Below are 15,269 nucleotides of genomic sequence, written 5' to 3'. Positions count from 1 at the left end.
AAACTGAGCCATTTGAAGTTTGAAATTCATGTGGTAATTCACCTGTCGCATTGGAGACTGCAAACGCGCTGTCAAAATGTCAACCCGTCAGATTCAAATGCGCTCATGGCTCTTAAAGGGGATGGGAGCTGGCACTCTCATTGGTTTGTTGCACATTACGCCCAAACCACACCTACGGGTAATTGGGCTACTTCAGACCAACCCTTTTTAGATTTGCGCCGGGCTCAATAGTCATTTATCCGCCCGTAAAATAGCAACATCGCCATAGAACCGCCCACAAAGCTACTTGCGTTTGGCACTTCTCCCTTGCATTTCAGACCATTAAAATAGGGCCCATAGAGAGCATAGATGTACTCTGTGAAGCATGCCATTAAACAGTTACCCTTTGTCTTACACATCAACACACATGTAAGCATCCCTTTTTCATCAATGATGCTAATGTCATGTCGATAAGAAAATTAATCGTACCAAAGCCGAGCAATGGGTTCTTGCTGTGATAACGATTAGAGAACACACTAATGGCGCGTTCCCACCGGCGGGTGCGGTACGGACCGGTGTGAATAGGCGTGGAACGGTTTGCGTTTCCACCGCCAAAAGTAGGCGGGGTCCGAAATTAGCCGCGATTAGCTGTACTTATCTCTCACTACTCCTCCGTTGGGGTAGCAAGCGGTCTGAAAGAATGCAAACAAGTTCAAGCTACAAACGCTGTCTGTTGATTGGTTGACAGAACTGTCACTTCCGAGCGACCCGAATGCGCCATTACAGAACTCCAAAGAACTCCAAACATAGTCTGTTTTTGTATTGTTATCCCAATTGTGCTCCGGCCTGACCTCGAACACCCGTGGATTCTTGGGTTTGTGTTTTCGTTTAGTGTGTTTATGTGTGGCTTTGTGGCCACTTCTTCATGGAGCTTCCCTGCGAAGATATTGTGGAGCCTGAGGATGCAATTATAACCCAGAAGAGTTAATTTACAGTAAGTGTGGAAATGCACACAACACTAATGGACTCAATCTGAGATAGCAAAAGCCAAGATCAATGTGCATTATTTATACGAGGGGACAGGGGAAATAAATTAAGAAAAGAAGCGACAAATCAAAGGTGAGAATTAAGGTTACTTTTGGCCGCGATTCAGATGGAAGTACCGCAAACAACTTCAAATAATTCATCACCCAGCTTCCATTGAGTAAAAGTAAAAAATGTAAGTGTAGCAGTGTGTGTGGAACAAGTGGAGCTGTAAATAAGGATCTTTTGCTCATGTACATTTCCGACACAACTGAAAAAAAAATTGTTTTATCAAACCTTCCCAATATAAGGTTTCCCATAAGCAACCTTTAGTTGCTTCAGAGGTATAGCGTGTAGTTAGTCCTTTTTAGATGAGAGTAAATGTTATAACTAGGGATGCACTGAAAATTCGGCCACCGAAAATGTTCGGCCGAAGGAGTAAAAAGCCCGAAAAAACATTTCTATTTTTGATGATGTGAGAAAAAAAAAGCAATCAGTGTGGAATGAACCGGGTGAGCTTCATCAAAAGAGAGATTAAAAAAGAGCCGCACGTAAGTTTGTAAACAACTAAATGACAATACACAGAGATGAAAAAAGAGCCGAGCGCACCTGTTAAAATTAATGAATGAAATGAATGAAAACAAGCAAAAGCCAAATTCGGTTTCGGCCAACTGTTTGAGTATATTCAGTTTCGGCCAAGAATTTTCATTGTTGGTGCATCCCTAGTTGTAACTACATCCGACAATGGCTTTCACTGAATTCCCTCAACAGAATGTCTCCTGGATCGGTGCGTTGGATTCTTCCGATACTTTCTAGTTCCCATACTTTTTTATGGAGTAGATAGCAGCATTGGAAATGTGACATGGAGCAGGTTTAAATGTTATCTTTCCATAATCTTTCCTCTTGGGGATAGGGAAGGACATCTGGCAAGCCTTTACTTTCTGTGAAGCAATAGAGGTAGACTTGGGATTCTAACCATGGACAACGGATCGCAGGGCCGCTGTGAAGTTAGTGCTAAGGTTAAGGGCACCGCGTGTAGACCTGTGCCATCAACAAAGCCCCCCCCTCTGGCCGTTAACAAAGCTCCCCCTCGCCTGGAATTGATCGTGTACATGGCTCTTTTCTTCTTCGACTTTTCATTTGGTTTTTAAACTCTTGGCTCAAAGCCCAGTAAGGCTATCCTACCCAACCTGGTCTCACAGGAATCTGGAATCCTAACAGAAACACGGCAATTTCCGTGATATGGCCACGGATTTTGCTCAAATGTAAGTTAATGACACTCATATTCCGTGGCATACAAATACACATACACATTTATATATATTTATTTATATTATATAGAGAGTCCACCAGACCTCCTCGGAAAATGTTCTATTAAATTCAAGATGGGCGAGAATAGGGATATAGTGCCATACTGTCAATATGAATTCCATTCAAGATGGGCGAGAATAGGGATATAGTGCCATACTGTCAATATGAATTCCATTCATATATATATATTAGTGCTGTCAGTTAAACGCGTTAGTAACGGCGTTAACGCAAACCAATTTTAACGGCGTTAATTTTTTTATCGCGCGATTAACGCAATTTATTTAAAAATAATAATAATTCTTTGGCTCAAAACAAAGAAGCAGTAGCCTGACTGCTATGTTCAAGGCAGTATGTTTGTATGTCCATCGTTTAATTGCACTATAGGCTTTTTGTTTGTATCGTCCTGTTTTGATCAGTATATGCCAATGTTGTTATCAATAAAAAAACATTTGCACAAGGCAAGCCGATGCACTTCTCCATGTTGATAAGAGCATTAACATGAGAAAAATTAATGGGACAAAGAAATCAAGGGATATTCAGCATAGACATCTTTTTGCGATTAATCGCGATTATTCGCGAGTTAACTATGACATTAATGCGATTAATTATTTTAATCGCTTGACAGCACTAATATATATATATATATATGGTCATTTCACAGACCCCTGTGAGACCAGGTTGACTCCTTCGTTGAGACGGGGATCTTTGTGTGTGCCACGGAATATGAAAGTCATTAAGTTGCATTGGAGAAATTTCCATGGGCATATCACGGAAATTGGCGTGTTTCCGTGAGGATTCCACAGATTTTGAGCTAAGCGTCAGTGGCCATATCCCGGATTCCTGTGAGACCAGGTTGATCATACCCAGGGATGGACTGGGACAAAAATTTGGCCCGGGACTTTGGGATGGAGAGGCCTTTTATGAGACCGCGGGAATAGCGTGCGTAGAATTTTGCCACAGTGTCAAATAATAAAAACTAGTCCTTATCTGTGGATATGTGCATTGCAACTGCATGTCAATGTTGGGATGTGCATGTGTTAGAATATTATGAAGATCCCTGGGAAATATTTTATAAGCAATCTTGTCCATGTACAAAATATTAGAAATTGCATGTGCCTAGAAAGGTAAATCAAGGCTGAAAATTATCTAAATAGTGCAAGATACAATTATTCTAGAGGAAAAATTTTTTTCATACACATACACATTGTCTGCTGGTTACTGCTTCACGTAAATCACTAATCAAGCTTTTTTTTAACCAACGTTTGCATTGACAAATTAGAAAAATGGCTCTGTCAGTCTCTGGCCAGGTATATATTGAGGGTCTTTCTAGTCTCCTCCTCTATGATTGCGCCTTTTCTATGGCAACACAGTTGTCATTGTGTTCACGACGTACATAGCTGAACGGGCTATGAGACACACTTTGTTATGTTCTCTAAATGCATTCCATTTTAGCTGTGATCCAGAGCTCTGCAGCGGCCTCCTCTTTTAGAGAGGGAACGAGATCGGAACCAGTACGCTTTACCTCTTTTTTCTTTCTTTTAGTAAATCTGTCTATCTACTCTTAATAGATAGAAAGGTCCGTAAAATACACATTGAGAATGTTCCGGATGATAATTAATTTGATCTTGACAGTAGAAGTCCAGGATTCCAGGGAGCTTTTGTTTTCAGTGTAACATTAAAACAGTGTTCTCTGAATGCTAATGTTAACCAGACGTCCCATTCTCAAGTCTCAGAGTCTGAAAGCAACCATATGGAAACAGTTTAAATAATACATTAACAGAAAACTTGCATATTACTGTGTGTGTGTGTGTGTGTGTGTGTGTGTGTGTGTGTGTGTGTGTGTGTGTGTGTGTGTGTGTGTGTGTGTGTGTGTCCATGTGTGTGTGTGTGTGTGTGTGTGTGTGTGTGTGTGTGTGTGTGTGTGTGTGTGTGTGTGTGTGTGTGGGGGGCTCCTACACACATGTTAAAGCAGACGTTATTTTCAGCCCAGAAAAACTCTGAACATGAAATAACTATTACGGCAAAGACATTCTATATTTTAGTATATTTTAGTAGTAAGAGTTGTCAAAGAAAGTACCAAGGCATACCAACTGTGTGTGAGTGCATGGCGAATGTTTGTGTGGGCGTGTGTGTGTGTGTCTGTGTGTGTGTGCATGAGTGTGTGTGTGTGTGTGTGTGTGAGTGTGTGTGTGTGTCCATGCATGTGTGTGTGCAAGCCTGTGTGGCTAACTACAGGGAATAAATATATATAAATTAGAGCTGTCAAGCGATTAAAATATTTAATCGTGATTAATCGCATTAATGTCATAGTTAACTCACGATTAATCGTGATTAATCGCAAATTCTTTTTCTATGCTAAATATCCCTTGATTTTTTTGTCCCATAATTCTTCTCATTTTAATTCTCTTATCAACATGGTTAAGTGCATCGGCTTGTCTTGTGCAAATTATTTTTTATTGATTACAACATTGGCATATACTGATCAAAACAGGACGATACAAAAAAAGAGCCTATAGTGCAATTAAACGACTGCTTTGAACAAATGTAATTTGAACATAGCAGTCAGGCTACTGCTTCTTTGTTTTTTTTTTTGTAAATAAAATATTTGCGTTAATCGCGCGATAATTTTTTTAACGCCGTTAAAATTGGTTTGCGTTAACGCCGTTAATAACGAGTTTAACTGACAGCTCTAATATAAATCTAATGTGTTCTTGGAGGCCTTCCAATTGCAGGCCATGTATTCTTGCCATCTGGACAGTTGTTTTTCCATTTCAAGTCCTGGCAATCAGTCAGGTCTATTGCCATACAGCCACTTTTCTCTGCTAAAACAGACGTGTGAACGTTCATGTTCGTTCATAAATAAAGACTTGAGAATGGAAGCCAGAATAGATCTGGGTTTTGGGTCCCCTCTCTGGACTGCATACTGTGGGCTAATTGAGGAGGGAAGTAACTCTGGGAACAAGACAAGGGAAACATTTCCTCTACATGATATCCTTTATAAAAAAGGAACATTAGTGTTGTTTTAATAAAACTAACATCCTCTAGATTGACTATAGCGGATGCGCTGTGATCTTGTTGTCAGTCTGTAGCCTCCAGGGCGGTCTTAATGTGTTGGTAAAATAGTGGTAAGGGCAAATGTTATAAAAGCCGCACATTACTTCACCTACAAAATGCTCTTTACTTCATGGTTTATTTTCTTCACACAAAGATGACTGATTGGGACTAAGCTCTTCATGTTTTCACCGGGATTATTTCACTCTGTTGCATCATGCATGTATGAACGTGCCTTGAATAAGGAACGTCTTTATTTTTTACTTTTTACAAGATATAAGCAAGTTCAGCTCCACTCAGTGAGCGTACTAAATTAAGATAGAAAGCGATTTGTCTAACATCTGATTATAGCTATTACGCTTTTTTACCTTTATTAAAACAAACCTCAAATCACAAATTTGCTATAGACACTGTCAATGTCTGTGCAGACATTGACACTGACCGGTCTATATGCTGATCAGGGGCAACTTCGTCAAACTTGCCCTGTTAGATATATTACACTCATATATTATATTACAGTCATTGAAGACATGAGTATATATATATAAATAACAACCCCGGATGGCAGGATTAATATTCATGTTAACAGAGACATTTCCATATTAATCAATTTTCAGACCGCAAGGAGAAAATCAAAAGCGGATGAGACATGACCCTATTAACCATAAAGAGGATGCTCATAAAAGGGTATGAATAATTATATTCCACTGTGAAGAGGGTTATTTTAATGAATCTGAAAGTGAGGAAGCTATGTAGATTAACACGCAGATAAACAGTGGTTCTGCACGTGAGCATGGCTTGCGGTGTATGCATGGGCGTCGCCTCAATATAAAGGGAGTGGGGGGGGGGGTCACGTCCCCCTCACCTTAAAAAGTTGTTTGGACTCCCCCACATTTGCCATCAAAAAATTGAGTGCATGACTGGTCTACTAGTCAAGTGTTCTTTCCATTGCTTAACAATCAAATCTGGTCAACTTTATCAGTAGGGGGAATACCCATATCAATAGTAATCTACTACGCGTTTTCCTGGTTTCCTAACACACAAAGCCGCATCATGCACGCATATTCAAAACATGCACAGAAGCAAGCCTATGCTGAGAGTCGGATCAACGACAGCGACAAACTTCAGCTTCACAGTAATTGTCAAAATGTCCAGCTTCAGCTGGAAAGGCTTTCTTTCTGGTCAGATATTAAGCCTATATTTTAGTGGCAGGTCATGTTAGATTGTTAAATTGTTAATTTAATCAAAACAATCACACGTTGCCTAGCATAACAGGAAAACTTTGAGCCTAGGCTGGTCTCCAACATTGACTGTTCCACAGACGAGATGGACAGGGAAGGTAAGTTAGAGTTATCCACAATTTCCCTTTAGTGGCCAAACAGCTAAATTGGTTTCTTCCATGGCCGAACACAGCCAGCTTTTCTGATAAGAATGTTAGCACCCTTATGAGATATTCTCTGGCTATAGCATTAGCAATAGTCAAAGTCACAAAGAACCTTATGCTAACATTCAGTGTTTCCCATAGAACAGGGAGATCATTTTAAATCTAAAAACATGGTAAAATGCACCAGAATGCGGGAAATTGCATCTACTTCTTTCAAAGGGTTCTGGGGGAGGACGCCCAGACGCCCGCCAAAATATGTCCCCCCCACACTCAAAATCCTGCTGACGCACTTAGGTGTATGCAATCATGTGTGGAAGGAAAGCGTAAAGAAGGAAATGTAGCTGGTTTTACGACTCTGGGGAAAGTACCTTGTTCCTGCTGTTTTTTGGCGGCAGCAGCTTTCTGCGCTGGGGAGTAGAAGGCAGAGAGGACGCTGAGAGAGCTGACCAGTTGACTCTGAATAGAGCTCATCTTGGATGGGCCCGCTTTCCCAATGGGCTTCCCCACTGCCACCGCCACTGCTGGTGCAGAGGCTGCTTTCCCCGCAGGCTTGGCTGGCACTCCCTTTGCAGGAACGGCTCTTTTCCCTGTGCTTAGCTTCTGCGTGCTTTGCCCTTCCTGCTGGCTGGGTGCAGCTGGTTGAGCTCCAGACCCGCCACTGCCCAGCTGGGCCCACTGCTCGCCAAGGAGCCCCGTTAGCCTGGTCACTACCTGGCCAAGGGCCGCCGGGGAGGTGGGAGACTCACCCGAGCCTCTGCGTGAGGACTGGGCATCGCCGGTCTCACGGCGCAAGGCCTGGGCCTCGGTTGAGCCGCGGCGCTGGGCAGCCTCGCTGGAACCTCTGCGAACAGTCGGTGTCTCGCCAGAGCTTCTTCGAAATGGTTCCTTCTCACCAGAGCCCCGCCGCGGGCCTGAGGGCTGGCCTTGTTGGGCCTCACTCAACCCCCGGCGAGCGGGGTAGGTCTGAGACTGGGTTTGAGAGGTCTCAGTGGATCGCCGGCGCGAAGGCTGAGGCTCCTTGGAGTCTCTCCGAGACACAGAAGTCTGGGATTGGGGTGGGTTTGGGGTGTCACTCGACCCCGGGGAAGGGGGCTTTTTCTGGGCTCGAAGCTTTGGTTGAGGCTGTCGGTCATTCGATGCCAGAGAGGGCTTGCGTGGTTGGGGCTGGACCTCGGCCGGAGGCTGAGCCTGGATCTGAGGGGAAGACTGCTGTTCGGAAGATGTTTTTGAGAGGTTTTGGTTCTCACTAGATGTTGCTATAACAGGCTGAGGGGAGGCTTTAGTCTGAACTGGTACCAAGGCCTTTTCCTCGACCTGAGATTTGGCAGGAAGGGGGATGGGTTGAGGCGTAGCTTGCTGAGGTAGGATTTCACTGGATCCTCTCTGTGGACGTACAGGCGGAGCTTGAAGCTGAAGTAGGGAAGACTGCTCGGTTGTAGGTGTCCGGCCTCTCTGAGGTCTCAATGGAATGACTGTACTAACAGAAGAATCGTCTATGACAACTACACTGGTGCATTCAGTGACCATGGTTGTAACACCTATGATGAGCTTGTCTGTTGCCGTTTCCATCTGTTCTAAAGTCTTCAAAGCATCTTTATCTTCATCTTCCCTAACAGATTTTACCATGCTACTTGTCACTTCTCTAGTTTCTAAATCAGTATGTAGTGTGAGACTGAGTTTTGTGTCTTTGTTGACTTCAGTTTCTGTAGAGTCACAGGTCTGTCCATCTTTGGTCTCGTCATCTGGAATTACGCTTGCTATACTCTCTGTAACTGCTGAGACACTCTCTGAGATAAAATTGTCTGTGGCCACACTTTCTTGAGCAGTTATTCCTTCGTTTCCACTCTCTTCACTTTCAATGACTACAACATCTCTGACTACTATTGCTTGTACCTCCATATTTCTCACCGGATTGCCATTCTGCCTTCTGTCTCTTTGTGTTTCTGTCTCTGTCTGCTGATCTGTCCTCGGTGCTGCCACCGTCTCCGTCACTCGGTCTACTGTGCCCACCCTCTCCGTCAATGTCCCCCGGTCAACACTACTGGCCCTTGGCCTCATTGGATGATTGATCGACGGCCCTTCGACTGTCTCTGTGACTTGATTCACCCTATCGGCCGTAGGCGTTTCTGTCGTTTGGTCCTGAGTGCCAATCCGCTCGGTTTCGGTACCCCGGTCTACGCTATTGGCTCTCTGTCTCGCTGGAGGCAACGTTTCTGCTTCGTTGTCAACTATTTCAATCTCTGCTTGTTGATGTAGACTTCCAACCAGGATTCTAGGTATACAAACCTCAATACAGATTCTGTCCGTGTCTGTTCCCTGATCCACAGTACCGGGACACTCAGTCTCTGTCTCCTGGTTGGCAAAGCCCACTCTCTCCATCACTGTTGCTCTGTCCACACTCACTCTCCTTGCCGTGCTTCGTGGCTGTGTAGTGCACACCTCTACTCGCACCCCCTCGCTCAGTTGTAGGATCCTCACGTCTTTCTGCTTGTTATCTTCAATTTGTTCCTTTAGAAGGCCTTGGGTTCTCTCCAACTCTTGGCTAGCTTGGGATAGTTTAGCGTCCAACATTGTTAGCTTGTGCTGTAGTTGCTGGAGACTAGTTAGTTCGGCATCACTACTGATTGGCTGACCCTTGAGCTCCTCTTGCTTCGGTAATTGGCCACCTGGAACACCATCCTCAGCATCTTTTATAGCCCGTTGAGGTGAGGGTAATCTCTGCGATGTGTGGTCTTGGAGTGATTTATTCCGGGTGGGCTCTACGCTTACTTGTTCCGATTTTTCTGATGGCTGTGTTTTACACCTCTGGACATCTCCTGCCTCTCCCTGTTCTAAATTACCAGATTGTGATTTCCTGTCAATCTGTGACCCTGTGCTCTTACTTAAACCTTCACTCACCTCTACTGGAGTTCTGCTTGAGGCCTCTACACTTGCCTTGGGTTGATCAATGACAGCCAAGCCTTCTGAAGACCGGTCGTCTTCTAGCCTTGTTTCAGTATCAGCCCTTGGGTTTGTGGCCGAAATCGAGGAATCTTGTGCCTGAGCCTGAGCTCGAGCCTGAGCCCGAGCCTGAGCCTGGAGCTCCAGTACCAGTCTTTCTCTCTCCTCTCTTAGAGAGCAGATCTGGGCTTTCAGTTCAGGGATGGTTTTGACCTGTTCTTCCAGCTCTCTGACCCGCTTCAATGCTACTGTGATTTGTTGGTGCAGTCCGGTGCGGTCCTGGGGCAATGATCGCCTTTCTGCAAAGTCCGGTGAAGCACGGAATACATTCTCAGACGACCCATTCTCTGGTGTTACAACCACCCGGTCAGGGCTGCTGGAGTCTGAGCCCTTTCGGTGTTGTACAGTAATGGGCATGCTAGAAGCTCTTAGCAAATTGGGGCGACTCTGAAGGCCCAGAGGCCTTTCATCCAGCCCTCGGGTCCCAACGTTGACCTCGTCTCTGGGCTTGTTGGTGACATAGCCGCTCCCATGCATAGAGCCACCATCACTTGGCCTGAAGTCAAATATCTGCTGAACCTCAGTCACCCGGGATTTGGGCTTTGGCCCAAGGGTGGACGTGGCAGTCCAAGTGTCCTTGTCTTTAGGGGCTGGCCGTACTCCATGCCCAGGTAGACTGAAGTTCCTAGGCAGAGTGCTGAATTTAGGGCCCTTGATCCTGCGGTGGATGTGGACCCTTTTGATGGTGTTGCCTTTCTCTATGTCATCAACATATTTCAGGAAGTCGAGGTCGAGGTGGAATCCATAAGGGGTCTCCACTGAGTAGGGCAGCTGTTTCCTGGGGACTCCCTCACCGGCTTTTGATGAAAAGCCGTTGGCTGGAAAACAAAAATCAATGGATCAATCAATGAAGCTCCAACTATTGGTAAAACTTTGGTTAAAAAACTTTGACTGCCATTACTTACTGGTGCAGCTCTTACCCCTGATAAAAATGACCATTTGATAAATTTACCCAAAGGACCCTTTTTCCAGATGAATAGTAGGGTAAAGTAACTTACTTTAGGTTGGTTTATTTAGGTCTGTCGCAGCAGCAGCATGGGAATACATTTTTACTTTGTCTATACTGGTGCACTTCCATACCAAAATGGAAAAGACCAATAATGAATGTTTAATTAAGAATTAATGAGCTAAACCAGTTTTTGCTACTGTGAAAAAGGTCTATAATAAAGCGGTGAGGATTAGGGTTAAATTATGCCCTCAAGAGAGGATATTGTAACTTTGTCTCACCCATTCAAACTACTATACTATAAAAAATAAAGCACAGATAAAACTAAACCGATTCTATAATGTAAACATTACCTATATTATCACCTCTGGTCCCTCATATGGACTATGCTGCAAAAATGATGTTTTATTATGCTAAACCAAATCACCTAGCCAGGTTTAATGAGCATGCAGCAATTGCACCAAAACACACTCATCTGTATGCAAAATGTGATGCGTGAACATCTGCTTCTGAGAGTGGGCCCAGCAGGAGAGGGTTCATTTAAAGCAGGCCTATCTGTGTGTGATAAAATGCCTAAACCTAATGATTAACATTGTCCCACCGCATAAATGATGATGGCCATATAGACAGGTCAAGAAATTAATACCATCCTAATTTGATGTGAAGAGGAGGTGCTTTTGGCCTCACTTAGAATTAAGTCGTCAGTCCTATATAGATTGTATGCTTTGATTGTTGAACTTCACTTACTATTCTTTGAATGAAAGTGTCCAGCTAAATTACTACCTACATATGTGGCCTAAATGGTGGTCTCAATTCGCAGAGCCCAGTGTGTTGGAGGCCGCCATCCTTGAGTGTCAAACAGCGGACCCTTCAAGCTTGTTAAATACGGGGTTCGGTGACTCACCACTTTTCTTGTCCATCATTGGAGGCAGAGTTCACAGTCATGGGCTTTTCTTTCAGTATAGTTTGCGAGTCTGCGATCTAGGGAGAAAGTATAAGAAAATAAAAAAACACGGCTGTGTGACAAACTGAACTCAAAACATATTATCACGGCGAGGACTAAAGAGGTACACACGTCTTTATTGGTGGAATTATTTTAACACAATGTTTTAAGTAGGCAGACAACAACAGTGGGGCCAACTCTAGGGCCAACTGTTAAGTAAAACCGTTTCTTGACTTTTCGCTTTGTTAACCAGAGGCCAAGAACGAGTAGGGTTTCTTGTAAACAAAAAGAGCTAGTTTGGAACTGCAAAGATTAACATTTGTTTATTATTTTTCTATCTTAGTATTGACCACGATTACAACCCCGATTTGAACTGGGAATTTGCCCATAATAGTTTATACAGCAGGGATGAGTCATAATGTACAGAGGATCATTTGGCCCTTCAAACGATAGAAATAAATGCTGACAGCATTTCAATCGTGGATGGTCATATTCCGTTTTTAAACTTAGCTAATAAAGCCCTCCGCTTTAAAGACAAAAATCAATGCTTTTGAAATGATTGATCGACGGACAAAATTCCCGTATGTTTAATCATTAAATGTCCACATTAAATACCCGATATTGGCATAATATTTAGATGGTAAAAACAAGGTGCAGTGCAAAACATTCATTATCTTGTCACACACAGTCAGACACACGCAAACGTGCGCACACACACGCCTACTCATACACAAATAAATCAAAGAGTATCATTATGTTCCATTTTAATTAATCAATATTCTTACAGGTAACACATTTGCCATCTTATCAATTACTAATGAATCAATAATACAATTGAATAATAATAACACATAACAGCCCCTGTTGCTTTCAATGGCATGTTATTGCAAACATATAATCTGACTCCTATTATAAAGTTAAACACAAATAAAGCACTCAGTTGCCGTGTAAATGACTATAAGCAGTGCGGAAACGTATTCCCAATCAGTGGTCGCCTCAAGGTTTATAAACACAGGTTTATAAACACACAAACTCACTGGTTTTCCATTTTTTAACCATGCTCATACATATGCTGCATTTCACAGGTGGTCTGCGATATGTAAGCTATTTTATACGGCCTATGCATGAACTTTTTTCTGTTTCTCTTTCCTGTCTTTGTAACGGCTGCTGTGCCCTTCAGATAAAATGCTAGATTCATAAAATACAACATGCTAAAAGGCTCCTTATCCTTTAGTCTCCTTCCTCCCTACTTCCTCCTTCATTGATAATGTAGTTTCCTACTCCAGTTTGCCATTGCCAAACCCCTTCTGGAGATGGCTTTGGCACGAGGAGAATAAAATGTACACTGACGCCTAAGTGGCAGGCTTAACGATGCCATGGTGTGATCTGATAGGCGCAGAGAGAATGGGGACAGCCCTCTGTCTACCTAATGACTCGCAGTCTGAGATCTGAGGCAATGTGGCTGGCTACTAACCCTACCCTAAATCTGAAAATCCCACAATTACCTGGTGGTCTACTTGTTCCAATGTTTTGTTACCTATTGCATGATAGCCAGGCTCATCCACACCAATGTATTACGGAGGGATGTTTCATAGTGATAGGGCTTAGCATTCATTCATAAAGCCATGTGTGAAGCATTAGTGCAAAGCGAGCGTTTTGCCGCTCAGTCATGTAATCAATCAAAATGACAGCAAGCGCAACGTCGGCTCTGGTCTTATTATATGGTGATGACGTGCTCTTTTAAGATGGCTTCACACAAATGTCAGACATCTCGACGGGGAAATAGGATATCAAGAAAAGAAAGGATCCAGCCTATCGATTTTTCTGATACAATTAAATGAATCAAATCAAATCGAGAAGCACACACACCAACAGTCAAGTTATTGATCACTTCTGTGAGCTATGGGTGCCAAGAACGCGTACAGACGCCCAAACGCTTGTGTATGTGCACATACATAGGACACACACACAGCCACACCCACACATGATGACTGACAGCCTTAACGTGCAGCCTGTGACAGTGAATGATGGCTACAGCCTTTCAATGTAACTTCAATGTAACTTCAATGTGTCTTCAATGTAACTTCCTGTCGTCTCGTCTCGTCTATCCTAGGAAGCCTAAAACACATACATGGTTTCGAGAGAGAGGGGCCATCCCCTGGGTCATCCAAATGCTAACGCAAACACAATCAGTGCACTGTCCGGAAGGCTTAATTAGCTTGATTTGCGAACGGAAGAACTCGACTGGTAATGCCAACGTAAAGTACAGGCCGACCCCAATGGCAATTAAAAACACAGCGGGTTGGCAAGAGAAATGCTCCTTAATTAGCCCTTGTCAAATTGAGGGTTAGATGTGATAGAGAACGTGTGAGGGAGAGAGAATGTGAGAACAGAGAGAGGGAAAGAGAGATAGACAGAGACAGGGACAGAGACAGGGACAGAGAGAGACAGGGACAAAGAGAGAGAGAGAGAGAGAGAGAGAGAGAGAGAGAGAGAGAGAGAGAGAGAGAGAGAGAGAGAGAGAGAGAGAGAGAGAGAGAGAGAGAGAGAGAGAGAGAGAGAGAGAGAGCGCAGAGGGGAAGGAAGTATATTAACAAAACTGAAAGTTAATCCTGGAAGCAGGAAAGCCGTATAATCGTAAAATGTAATACTTTGTGACTCCACCGAACTCCTACTCTTCAGAGTAGGAAGATCCTCGCTAACTTCAGCTGAAACCTAATTTTGCTGCATGCAGGCGCTTTAATTAAAACCATTCTTGAACTTCTTGTGGCTAATGAAAGCCTTCCAGCGTAAAAGATAGTGTGCTTCCTTCAGTTTTCAATGAGTGACATGATTGAAGAGCATCGATGCTAACACGTTTCAGTGTGCTTTGAGCTGATGTGTGTGTGTGGAGTTCACTCAGGGGCTCTCAATTGAGTTTCAATAGAGTTGTGACTAATATAATTTCACAGCCCTGTGGCTAGCTAGTCGAGTTAGCCACTGACAGTTAAGGCAGGATGGCACCTGATGATGTCTTATCCACACAGAATTAATATCGACAATGACAGGTCAAGGTTCTGCTAACATAAGCCAATACCAGTTGATTTAAGCTCGGCTAGGCTATGCTAGACTAAGACATGCTAGGCTATGGAGTCAAATATATTTATTTGTGTGTTTATGTGTGTCATGTCTGTGTATACTCATTCATCACAAAGTGTCAGGAGATGCACCACAATATCACACAAAATAATCAGTGAAAAGTGTCTTGGCATTTCAGCAGTCAACACCCTGGTGAAGCATCGTCCCACCAACACATTGGGAGTACCCCTCAGAATGGGGTCTGGCGCCTCGGTCGGGCATCGCCATCACAATAAGCCTGACGTTGATGAATATGTGATGAAATGACGAGGGCCGGGCGAGGCAGAGAGAGGGCTCCAAAATAAGACCATGAAGACAGAAGATGAGAGCCACCTGTTTTCATGTTTCTGTGATGCATGGTTTACTGACAGATGCAAACACACACCTACACTTCAATAAAAGCTTTTGAAGTTTTACAATAAATCGTAAAAATACATCCTGACACGTTCGATATGGAGAAGTAGCAATTGAGTGATATAAATAGGAATTGAATGATAGAAGTATTCATTGAATGA

The 15,269-nt window shown here is 43.4% G+C and overlaps 1 protein-coding gene across 2 annotated transcripts in view; it reads right to left on the bottom strand.

The window, feature by feature from the left end:
- kank4 (KN motif and ankyrin repeat domains 4) overlaps positions 1 to 15,269 on the bottom strand; it is an 88,938-nt gene that overhangs the window by 12,903 nt on the left and 60,766 nt on the right. For both annotated transcript variants that reach the window (XM_056604446.1, XM_056604445.1), the window contains 2 exons: positions 11,599 to 11,675; positions 7,117 to 10,566 (listed from right to left, as the gene is read on the bottom strand). In XM_056604446.1, coding sequence (XP_056460421.1) covers positions 7,117 to 10,566; positions 11,599 to 11,617 — 3,469 coding nt within the window. In that variant the 5' untranslated portion in view covers positions 11,618 to 11,675. The remainder of the gene's footprint in view (positions 1 to 7,116; positions 10,567 to 11,598; positions 11,676 to 15,269) is intronic.

This window comes from Gadus chalcogrammus, chromosome 12, assembly GCF_026213295.1.
Source record: "Gadus chalcogrammus isolate NIFS_2021 chromosome 12, NIFS_Gcha_1.0, whole genome shotgun sequence".
In the NCBI taxonomy this organism is placed as follows: domain Eukaryota; kingdom Metazoa; phylum Chordata; class Actinopteri; order Gadiformes; family Gadidae; genus Gadus; species Gadus chalcogrammus.
The sequence above is the reverse complement of the archived record's forward strand: the minus strand, read 5'-3'. Positions and strand labels throughout refer to the sequence as shown.